This window comes from Chenopodium album, chromosome 10, assembly GCF_948465745.1.
Source record: "Chenopodium album chromosome 10, dcCheAlbu1.1, whole genome shotgun sequence".
NCBI classification, from domain to species: Eukaryota; Viridiplantae; Streptophyta; class Magnoliopsida; order Caryophyllales; family Amaranthaceae; genus Chenopodium; species Chenopodium album.
Window position 1 is genome coordinate 20,742,263 of NC_137843.1, and position 12,542 is coordinate 20,754,804.

Sequence of the window (12,542 nt, forward strand, 5' to 3'; positions counted from 1 at the left end):
GTGAAACGGTCTCATCCAAAACCTTTTGGATCGAATTTCGTCTACCATCACTTTGAAAATATTTTATATTAGTATAAAATAAATTTTCAACCAATTTTTTATTTATTTATTTTTTTTAATGATTAAATACCTCAGGTTTATTTTTCATGGGATGAATCCAAGTAAATTAAAAATTATTTTCAATAAAACTCAGATAATATATTTAAGATTAGATGGAAAGGGATATTGCCAAACACAAGAATGAATAAGATTCAAATGTTTATCAAAATTATGAATTACATCTTGAAATGAACAAGAAAAGTTTAATCAAGGATTTAATTGTGAGCTATTTGAAATATTGTTGACATAAATGAGATATTATTATAAATTTAGGTTTTCAAATGTGTTTTAGTAGGGAAGAGGTCGTTAATCACATTTATGAACAACATCATGTATTTGTGTGTATGTTTATCGGTACATATTCTAAAAGTCTTGCAAGCAGGAAAAAAAGAAGTTAGGTGACGACTCTCAAAAGTCTGGAGACAATGGTTACAAACCCCTCTCTATTCGTGCTCGCTTCCCCTAATTGTCATTCATACTCTACTTTTTTTTTTTTTTTTAATGTGTGTGTTTAACTCTTGAAAATTGAAATGAACTATTATTGTGATTGAGTGTCAGTACATAATTTAAAACATAAGTTTGTAATAAATATAAAGGTGATACACGTAAACTTTCAATTATTGTATGAATTTAGTTTTATGAGTGATATGGATAATGTGTTATGAAAGTAAAAAAATCTCTTGCATTTATTCATCATTCTCTTAGGGTTTAAGGGAGGGAATTGAATAGAAAGAGGTGTGAGCTTTCATGTTTGTTTGAGAGCTTATCATCATCAAGGTTTAATCTATTCCCTATAGTGAATTGGTCAGTTTTCTCCCGAGTTCCCTTGGTAATTTCCTTGTTTTGTTGCATGCTTTTTTCGTTCTTTGTTGTTCTTGATTGTTGTTTATTGCAAACTTGTTAGCACTCGCATATATTAAGGTCATGCTTTTTTTTTTTTTTTTTTTTTTTGGATTGTATTTTTTTGCTATGCTCACTTTTATTCTACTCTGGTGATATCTGCTCTTTTTTACACATCCCCATAATAATAATATTTGCAACATATACAACCTTTTTATTTATTTTTTAATTTTTACTCGTATTATTTTCTCTGTTCGTGACCTTTACCATTTTCTTTAATAATTTACCACTCTTACATACAAAGTTGCCCTTCCATATTCTTTTCACAAGTTAGCAACAAATGATAAACACACTTAATCAAGCAAACCTAAATAATGGTGGTGTGAACTAATCTCCTTTTCATTGACAATTCTAATTAAAACCCATATTAAACAACAAAAAATTTAATAATAGGAATCTAGTGTAAAAAGATAGGTAGACCAATGAGTATAGTCACAAATTTAATGCATGGTTGTATGACTGTCCACAGCAGCTCCCTTTCTTTTTAGTAAAATAATTGGCATTTTCTTCAAATTTATTTTTAGTCCTCTAAAAAAAGATCCTAATTCTTTCTGTCCAAAATACTGGAATACTCTGTCTATTTTCCACTACCCTTTATATTCTCTGAATTCTCTCAACACTTAAAATTCATAACCATCTTTTCTTTCTCTACAAAATTCTCACAATAGCTGTCAAAATGATTAAATTTGTGATTTTTCTGCTAATTTTGGGAGTAATTAGAACAGGGGTTAACTCCCAGAATCTAATTAGTACCAATAAATTAAGGTTATTTGTTGATGAACTTCCTGATATGCCCAAGTTATTTGGGTATGAAGTTATTCATGGTAAAGCTGTTCCCACTTCTTTGAAAATTGGCATGTTCCAGAAGAATTGGGTTAGTTCTTAATCTCCCTTGCTTTTATACTAATTATGGTTTTTAATCAAGTTTTTCTTTATTGTATCTGAAATTCTATTTTTGGACATTGATTATGGTGAAATGTAATGAGATTTATATTAGTTTAAGATAATTAGGTGTGTTCCTGTTGTTTTAGTATGCTCTGTTTCTAGTTTTTTTTTTTTTTTTTTTTTTTTTTTTTTTTTTTTTTTTTTTTTTTTTTAATGCAGTGAGCTAGAAATTAGATTAAGGTTAGTTGATAATTGATATGGATTAGGAGGGTCACATAATATATATGAGACTGTTGTAGTATTTTAATTTATTTAATTATTTATTATAATGTCTGAAATTAGATAAAAGATATGTCACTAAAAATTTTAATTTCAAACTTCTGCTGAAGATTGGAAAAAATGTAAAATAAGATACAACAGCTTGATTTTTGCATTATTGACACATCTAACTTTAATCGTTTTTTTTTAATTTTTTAATTTTTTTATTGGTTTATAATGTTCAGTGTAACTGTGTAAATATATAAGTTATTTTCTTATTTAGCTCAAGTATATTTTCAATATATCTTTTTTTTTTTTAATTACTTTTAACTATTAATAGATATGTGTATTGATGGGTGTGCTAGTCAAACTGTTATATTAAACTCGAAATGGACATATAACTGTTGTCAATCATTGCTTTTCAGTTAAATAATTTTTTTAGTTTAAATATAAATAATAAAGTTACCTAACTAGCTAGAACTATGAACTCTATATTCTTAGATTAGAGCAGAAGGATTCGAATTCAAACAGAAGTTAAATTAGTATGTAGTTACAAGCTGAAATGTTATTGGTCCTTTGAGGTATAATTCCTGTTTTTGCTGATAATCTTTAAGATAGATATAGTTGAGTGTTCACGGGCTTTGGCCTTGATCAAGTAACGTCTTTATTTGAACCCTAGTAGTCAGTGATTTTGTTGTTTCTATCAATTTATGTCCGTTAGCTTACAACCTAAATTGTGATTGTACAAGTACTAGACAATATCACACAACCATATGATGCTAAAATTCTGTTTTTATTGATTTGTCCGATATAACAATATACCTTCGCCCTATATATTGGGTGTGTGTTATAATATTTAATCTTACTAACATGTATAATTAAAAGGATTTCGACTTTGAAGTAACAATTTGTTGAAAAGTTAAACGGAGTAGCGAATAGCTTAGTATTATAATTAAGATACGAGTAAATTCTTGTATTCCATCCAATTAAAATTACTCCGTAAAATTTAGAGTACGTTTAACTACCTTAGTAAAAAAATTTGTGCCAAAGGTCAAAGCCACATAAATCTTAGCAAACTTATCTTACTTTAAATAAGCAATATGGTGAAATTTGTGCAAGTAAATTATGAATTTAAAGTGCTTCGTTGTATGGACAAAGTATCAATTTATTAACTACTCCGTACATCATTATGATTGTAAGCAAATTTATATAGCTAATTAAGCAGGTAAGCAATAGATATAAATTTTTAAATGATACTTTAATTTGAGAGTTTAAGAACAAAATCATCTCATAGAGGTGTCAATTCGGATATCTGGATTGGATTTGGAGAGATCATGTCGAATCGGGTCTAATAATTTTAAATTTAAATCCTGCTAAATTATCGTGTTTACATGACTAAAAAATCTAAATTAAATATTTTTCAAATCAGTTTTAAATCTAATTGAATTGGGTGTGATTTTGACACCTCTATGAGATGATATCGTAGTTCATAGTTCATTCTATAGTAGTACAAACATATAAAACAAAATAGATTGGGTTCCACATGAAGCTGGACTTGATGATAATATCGTGGAAAATACAAGTCTAGTTTACAATAGTCCATGAGGGCCATGCAAAAGGCGACAATTTTACGCTATCCACATAAGATTAGAGTGTCGTAATACTTTCTAGTATTTGTAACATGTTGCTGACTTTGCAAATTAATTAGTAACGAACTAAGACTATGTTCGGTTTAACTTATTAATTAAATTTACATGTACGCGATGTATACTTCAAATTTTAAATAATATATATGATTACCTTTTAAAAGAGCTTGTAAAAATTGGCTTATAGAAGAATAGTGATGAAATTGTGACATAGTTACGTTATTACGCATCATTGCGAAAGAAAAAATTACAATATGCTATTGCTAATTGTAACATATTATTTCATGATTTTCAGAAATTTCATAGAGATCTTCCACCAACACCGGTTTTTGCCTATGGTACTTCCAAGAGGATGGCAACAATTCCGGGGCCAACAATTGAGGCCCTCCACGGCGTAGACACTTACATAACATGGGAAAATAATCTCCCTAAGAAGCACATCCTTCCATGGGACCCAACCATACCAACCGCGATCCCACAAGATCACCAAGGGGTTCCCACGGTGGTGCACCTCCATGGAGGGATCGACGAGCCAGAGAGTGATGGTCATGGACACGCGTGGTTTACCAAAGGGTTTAAGGACCATGGACCTCGTTGGACTAAGAAAATGTACCATTATCATAACCAACAACAACCAGGAAATATGTGGTATCATGATCATGCAATGGGATTAACTAGGGCTAATCTTTTGGCTGGATTAATTGGGTCTTATATTATTCGACAACCACAAGTTGAGGATCCTCTTAAATTGCCTTCTGGAAATGAATTTGATAGGGTTTTGGTTGTTTGTGATAGAGACTTCTATAGAAATGGATCCCTTTACATGAATACCACTGGTAAGTCGTCACATGCACTTTTATTTTCACGATTACTGCCTCCATTTATTTTAATTTTTGAATTACAACGTGTATTTTTTATTGTCACGAAATAAGTTTTTGCAAATTTTAATTATGCGAGTCATTTTTTGATTATTTGTGCTAATGCACGAGTTTTTAGTTGTCCTTGAACATGGTTTGTCTCTTCTATTATTCTCAAATTACCTTTTTTAAGTCGTAACTTATTCCGAAAGGCACATGAAAGAAAAAAATGTTACAATGTTTTTTCTAGAAAAGTTTTCTTGCTTAAAATAAATAAATTTCTTAGGTCATATTTGTTTTCCATACAAATGTAAGGCAAGTAAGTGATTTACTATACAATAAAGAAGCATTTCTTGCGCATAATTTTCATTTATTTATTTATTTATTTTTATATAATGACTCTTACCGTACAATGTTCTCTATCAATCAAAATGTTCAATTTTTTTTTGGTGCAAGAGAGGGGCAAGCCCAGTCAAAATGTTCATATGTACATCAAACCATTTACTCCATTATTTAGTTGTTATATTCTAATTAATGCATCGCAATAAAATTGCAATTAATTTAAATTATATGGATAGTACATAGTGTTAATAATTCCCAAATTAAATAAATGTCACTTACAGTATCATATTTATATATGGTACACAAAAAGTGGGATAAAAGATTTATCTTCGGTTATTATTGTAATGCTAAGGTTGGATGATTTGTTAAACAGGTAACAACCCAAACATACACCCACAATGGCAGCCAGAATATTTCGGAAACGTAATAGTAGTAAACGGAAAAGCATGGCCGCACATGGTGGTTCAACGTCGGAAATATAGGTTTCGAATCATCAACACGAGCAACGCTCGTTTTTTCAGATTCTACCTAAGCAATGATCTTCCATTCATTCATATAGGATCTGATTCAGCTTATCTAGATCGACCCACTACGAGTAAGACTAAGCTTGTGGCTCCCTCAGAGATTTCTGATGTTGTTATCGACTTTTCGAAATCGAAATCAAGCGTTGCTGTGCTTGCTAATGATGCTGCTTATCCTTTTCCATCAGGTAATTATTGTGTATGTTTTTCTTTGGTGTTTTCCAGCATCTTCTTCATTAGTCTAATAGTGTTCTTGAAAGTGGACATTGGATGTTCTACTACTAACATACTTTTGTTGAAAGTTTCGTGTGGTTTTCATGGTAAAGTATTGATTAATTTTGTTAATGGGCGACTAAGTTAAGTGCTTAGAGGCCTAATTGGTTTTGTTAATCATGATTAACCTAACATTGGTTATGAAAAGACACAAAGTGCTTAAGAATAATTATGGTATATATTACCATAAATATTCTTAAGCACTTGGTACTTCTATCAATTATTTATGTATGTGATGTTCAAATCTCATTCATCCCTCTTATGAAAACTATATACTCCATTTAACATGATGTCTGACTTGTATGAAGTTATTTTTTGGATGAGTTGAAAATTTAGCATGATGTCTAAGCATGTGTGAAGTTTTCAAATCTCATAAAAATTGAATGCTCTATTAATTTAACATAATTATAATAGACAATACTTGTGAAGTCATTTATTATTTGTCACAATATTAGATTAAATTGAAATAATATGACAACTAATTCTAAATAGAATAATATAAAAAGTGATAATAATAATTTGACAACTCGGATTAGTTTTTTCCACAACTTTAGTCTTTTACTAAGCAACTTAGTCAGCTTCATAACTTTACATGATTACATCTTACAAAGTTACAATAATAACTATTTGACCGAACAAAAAAGCCACCCTGAAAATGGATTAATATTTGGTCATAGATATACTTAGTGCCTAGTGGCATGCACGCAACAAACAACAAGTAATGGGTCGATTAGCATGGCTTAATGGGGCCATTTTGGAATTAAGCTAACTGCTGGAAAACCATTAGATTTGAATGTATTTTGGTACATTAGTTGATAGACCCGTCATATTTGTTTAGTGGGTACTATATATACGACCTGTAATCATTTTATATTTTCGTGGTGTTTTTAGAATTTACTAACTAGTATAATTGATTAAAGTTTTAAAGTTGGTATTTAAGATTTGAAATTGAATTCTGTCTATATCATTGTCTATACAGTTTTCTCATTTTTTCAAAGGTAAAAGAAGATAATTTTTTATTTTATTTTATTTTATTTATTTTTATCTCACTATTTAGAGAAACTATACATTTTGCATAAACAGTTCAAAGCCGGTTGTAACATTGGCATAACAAAAGATTATGAACAAAACATTAGATAAGGGTATATGGCTTGTTTTCTATGTATAAGGCTAGTCAAATTGGTCACAATGCCTCAATTTTATAAGGGAAAATGATCTTTAATTTACTAGAATTGTGTTTTCATTACATAGGGGATCCTGTAAATGATGTAAACAGCAAGGTGATGAAATTCATCATCAAAGATCTCCATGTAAATGACCCAAGCCACGTACCAAAAAGGCTAGTCAAGTACCCGTCACCATATTTATCAACTGCTTTGAAAACGCGCTACATTGCCATGTACGAGTACACAAGTCCATCCGATGAACCCACCCATCTCTTCATCAATGGTCTATCATTCGACGCTCCAGTGACTGAATTCCCTAAGGTCGGGTCTAGTGAGGTGTGGTACGTTATCAATCTAACAGAGGACAATCACCCGCTACACGTCCATTTCGGGTTATTTAAGGCGTTGGAGCAAACAAAATTGTTGGATTTTGACAAGTTTCAAGATTGTATGGTAAAAAAGAACAATGCAGAGAAGTGTAACGTACACAAACATGCACGAGGTAAGAAAAAAGCTGTTCCAAGGCATGAAAGAGGTTGGAAGAATGTGTACAAAATGAAGCCAGGGTATATGACCAAGATATATGTGAGATTTTCTTACATACATTCTAACGTATCCTACCCCTTTGATGCTACCAAGGAGCCTGGTTACGTCTATCATTGTCATGTACGTATTCTTATCCCTATTATCTTACATAATACTCGTATTAAACATACAACGTAAATTTAGTTAGCTTAACTATGTTAGGCAAGTTAACATGTGTGATGTGTCTGTAGTTTATTGTTTGTGCTTTTGGCTCATGTTGACTTCGTAAAATTGCACCTATCTTTTCATTTTATGCATAGAATCATGCATACAAGTTCTATCCACATTTCTAAATGGTTATTTGATTTTTACCAAAATAAATAAAAAAACAAAATTGACTCTTATCACCTCCTCTTTATTTTATTTTACTTTACCACCACCACAACAACAACAACAAAAAAAAAAAAGAAAAAAAAAATCTAAAAATTGGTTTTCACCACCGGCTATCAAAAAACCCGTTAAATTTAATGGTTTAATTTTTGTTATTTGATTTTTGTGTCAAGCACATGGTCTCTAAAGGTTTTGGGGTCATTTTGCCCTACTAAAGGATCCAATTTGTGGTCGAAATTGACAAAAAAGTAACAAAAATGCTTCTTTTTCTTACTGAAAGTACCTCGCTCGCAAAACAAGGCACTTTCGATAATTTTTTGTCAATTTCGACCTTAAATTAGGTCTCTTAGGGTCTTAATGACCTCCATTACATCAAGAAACCATGTTTTTAGTACAAAAATCAAAGATTTTGTTTTAATTCCGTTAGATTTAACGAAATGTTATTGACGATAGGTGGTAAAAAGTAATTTTTAGCTTTTTTGCGGTAGTAAAATGATTAAAAAAAAAAGTAGGCGATAAAAGCCAATTAATATCGGGCTATTTTTTGGTGGTAAAAATTAAAATTTACTTTCTAAATATTACAACAAATTGATATTTACTGCACACTATTCGTACATTAACTTGATCACATTTTCTTATATATAAATCAAACTTATTGTGTAATACTCTGTTGGATTAGTTTCAATTTAGAAGTTTCATTTTTATAGAGTATACTTTAATTTACGTATATCAATTATCTGTTTGCAAATAAAAAGTGCATATACTTATAAGGAAATGCATGTATACATTGTCAAATGTGTCAATTAGCCTGATATTCAGGAACGGGGATAATATAATATTTTGCATAACGAAATGCTCTTTATATGAAATTACAATTAACTCAAATTAAATGGCTTTACAACTTGCAGATACTAGATCATGAAGACAACGTCATGATGAGGCCGTTTAAGTTGGTAAATTAGAATTTGGAGGACGACCTGAGATCTCATTTTTATTACAGTTTAACAGAGGTACAAGCTAAAATTTTCAAACATTTCATTATTTGTTTTCTTTAATTTGTATTATGTTCAATGAATGCTGACCCTTAATATCTGGGATTTGCAGGAAAATTACTTGGTCATAAATCAAAATGGCCCCCAAATCATCAACTATGCATGTCTTCTTTGAACCAAGTCAAAGTTGAATGTACAAGTATGATGTTGAATGGCAAATTTCCATACAAGGGTTTGTGTACAATTGCAAGATGCTTAGTTAAGTTAGTGTAAATCAAATAAAGAATTGTCAAATTCTTCAAGGGGTGACTTTAATGTGAGTGAGACAAATAAAATATAAGTATAATGAAAAATATACTTAACTAGTTGTTAATTTCTTATACTAGCTAGATCTATTAATGTGAAACAATAGTTCAAAGAGTTTTCTTATGCTTGTCATAGCGAGTAAACTATTTTTGTTCTATTAGTGAGTAAGGCTGCATTTATTTCACCTTATTTTTGCTAACTGAAATTATTTTTATTGAAATAAAATTATATTTGCTGAACTAAAATTATTTTTACTGAACTTAAATTAATTTTACTGAACTGAAATTTTTTTGATGAACTGAAATTATTTTTTTACTGATTTTCTATTATAATTCTTCTTTAAGAAAACTGAATTTTACTGAATTGAACTAATTTTTATTGAACTAAAATTAATTTTACTGAAATGAACTTATTTTAACTGAACTGAAATTATTTTTACTTAATATTATTTTTTAAGGTGAAGTGAACAGGGCCTACACAATATGTTTATCTTCGTTGCTAATGAAGGACCCAAATAAACCCTCTTTTACCATGAAGATTTTCTCATTATTTTTTTGGGGGTAATATTGTGAAAAATCCTAAACTTGATTGTTTATTACAATTGATTGTTTTCCTTATCAAGTCAAACAATCCCTTACACCTATACAAGTCAAATAATCCCCCTCGTTAATGTAGGGTTTTAAATATTCTAAGTGAAATTTCATGAATCACATGCACCTAAGCAGGATCTCATGGATATACAAATATCTTTGGAAAGCCCTAAAAGTCTACTTTGTAACCCAATTGAAATTAGGTCACTAGAAAAGATATGGTCAACATAGTGCAAGAGTGTTGTTTTGGACCGAGTTTGGTATTTTTTTTTTCAATCATATCTTTTTTGTTATAACTCGAAATTAGACTTTTGATGTATAATTGGAAGCTTATTTCAAGGGTCATCCAACCATGAAAGATTTGGATAATTATGAAGCACAAAAGTCATATTTGCATGGTTTTGGAACTGGAGTTATGAAAATATGAAAATGGTAAGGTATGTGGATTTTGGACTAGAAAAAGTGCTTGGACTATTAAATAACTAGAATGACTTATGAAATGATAGAATAATATGAAAACGGCATGGAGTTCTAAGCTAGACTAAAGTGTTCTTTTTTTCAATAATCATTTACTCATCATCGAGTTTCGATCGTGGAGACATGTTTAGATGTCTACAGTTGAAAATCAATGGCTAAGATTAAGGTTCTCACAATAACACAAGCTCTCACAATACGAGTTGGTTCTCACAAAATCCAAATCTATATTGGAAATGAGTGACTTTGTTTTTAAGATTATTCTAACATAGATTTTCATACATTCAATGTCCAATTTGATGCAAAACTTAGAAATTACAATTGGGGAATATAAAATTTAGGATATTAAACTCTTGACTCACTTGTGGTTATGAGTTATGACTGGAGAATGTGTAACGTGTTAGTTTTGAAACTTCGGTCTTAGATTTATGTTTATAAATTTACAAAAACTTGATTTATATATCTAAGACAAGGTGTATTTGGCTATTTGCTAATATATGTAATTGCAAAATTATAAAGAAGTATGTTATACTTCGAATTTATATAGTGAACTTCATTGCAAAATAATAATATTAACCAATAAAGAGAAAATATTATAAATGGCCTGCCAATTTTATTTTAGTCCTCGCATAGAGTTGTACACGATTAAGAGTTACAAGTATACCTGGCTTGCTCATTCTCATGTTCATTGATCCTACCTCTAAATGGGAATTTAGCTAGATTTGGAAATTAGACATTCCTCCTAAAATTTAGATATTCCTTTGGCAAATTCTCCATAACAATCTCCCTACTCGCCATACTTTATCTTCACGTAATATTGTTATCCCTAGTTTTTGTGCTCTTTGTTCTAATCATTCTGAATCTCAAGATCATCGTTTCATCTCTTGCCCATTTCCTATGGGACTTTGCTCTTCTTCTTTTGTCATTCAGTGGCTTGGTCGCATCCCTCAGATTAATCAGATCCATGATTTATTTCGCTTTCTCAAAGTCAATTCTCTTGGACCCCTTCCTAAGATAGCTATCTTATTTTGGACTATTTGGAAATATCGTAACGTAGTTATTATTTTTTTATTTACTCTTCTGCTAGTACTCATAGTATCTTTATTCGAGCTTTCTCCATGTTTAAGGAATGGGAGTCTCAATCACTTCTTGACGCCATCCACTTTTGTACTACGACTACCTCCACCGTCGCCTCCTCCCCCCCCCCCAACACATTGTCTTGTGGTCTCCACCCCCATTAGGTTTTTGTAAACTTAGTTTTGATTGTTATGCCAATAAGAATTCTGCAAGTGTACGTGGTCATTCAGGACCACCTGGGTAATCATGTGGCCAGTCGTACTTATAATTTAGGCTCTTGTTCCGCTTACTTTGCAGAAGCTATTGCCCTTTGCAATGGGCTCGCTTCTTCTTGCTAAGGAATTTAATATTTCTGATATTTTCATTGAAGGCGACAATCTTATTGTTATTAATATTTTGCTGGGTCATTTCAGCTGTCTATCGAAACTTCAACTTCTTATGGCGGATGTCAAGGCTATTTTGGATACTTTTTCTAGCTTTCAGGCAAGACACATCTATCGAGAAGGAAATCGGGCAGCAGACTATGTTGCCTCTCTTGAATATTCTACTCTGACTCATTAATTAAGATATAGATCCGTTTTTAGATAGTAAATTTTCTTATTTTTACTCCTTGATAATTTAGGTCACGATCTTGTGAGAAGACGTACCTAATCTCTTCCATGTATCTTAGTTAAAAAAAAAAAAGGATTTTTGTAAGCTATGCCCCTCAGGTAGTTGAGTTTCTAAGGTATGTCCGTGTCTTTTCAATTTTCTAACCTATGCCCCTGAATTCACTATCATTAATGAATTGTTCCCTCTTTAGACGCTATAAGTTAATGGAGGTTAGCTTTAAATTTCAAAGGAAAAAAAAACCGAGAAGTCAAGGAAAGGAGAAAACAAAGAAACCCTAGCTACCACAACCATAACCACCGAAATTCTAGGGACGAAACACCAACCTCAATTAACTTGTAAACACCCAAGGAGGGTACTCTTAATTACTAACAGTGAGTTGAGGGGCATGGCTTAGAAATTTGAAAAGACATGGACACAGCTTAGAAACTCGATTACTTGAAGGGCATAACTTAGAAAAACCCAAAAAAAAAAAAAAAAAAAAAGCAAAGGGGGCATCAAAGTCCTTACCCACCACCAAAAGAAGTAATTAAACCAAGACAACTAGTCCTAAGAGCAACAAAAAAGGTATGTAAAAGCTAATTCGTACACCCTATGTACTCATTTTTATACCCCATTTGATTTTGCACGGT

At 31.0% G+C, this 12,542-nt stretch overlaps 1 protein-coding gene across 1 annotated transcript; it reads left to right on the top strand.

Moving 5' to 3' along the window:
* The first annotated feature begins 1,487 nt into the window (after window positions 1–1,487).
* Window positions 1,488–9,328, top strand: LOC145563779 (multicopper oxidase LPR1-like). Its single transcript, XM_081624204.1, has 6 exons — window positions 1,488–1,873; window positions 4,084–4,624; window positions 5,361–5,696; window positions 7,033–7,613; window positions 8,771–8,872; window positions 8,967–9,328. Exons 1-5 carry the CDS (start codon window positions 1,676–1,678, stop codon window positions 8,822–8,824), a joined length of 1,710 nt encoding a protein of 569 aa, XP_081480330.1. The 5' UTR covers window positions 1,488–1,675; the 3' UTR covers window positions 8,825–8,872; window positions 8,967–9,328.
* The last annotated feature ends 3,214 nt before the right edge of the window (window positions 9,329–12,542 follow it).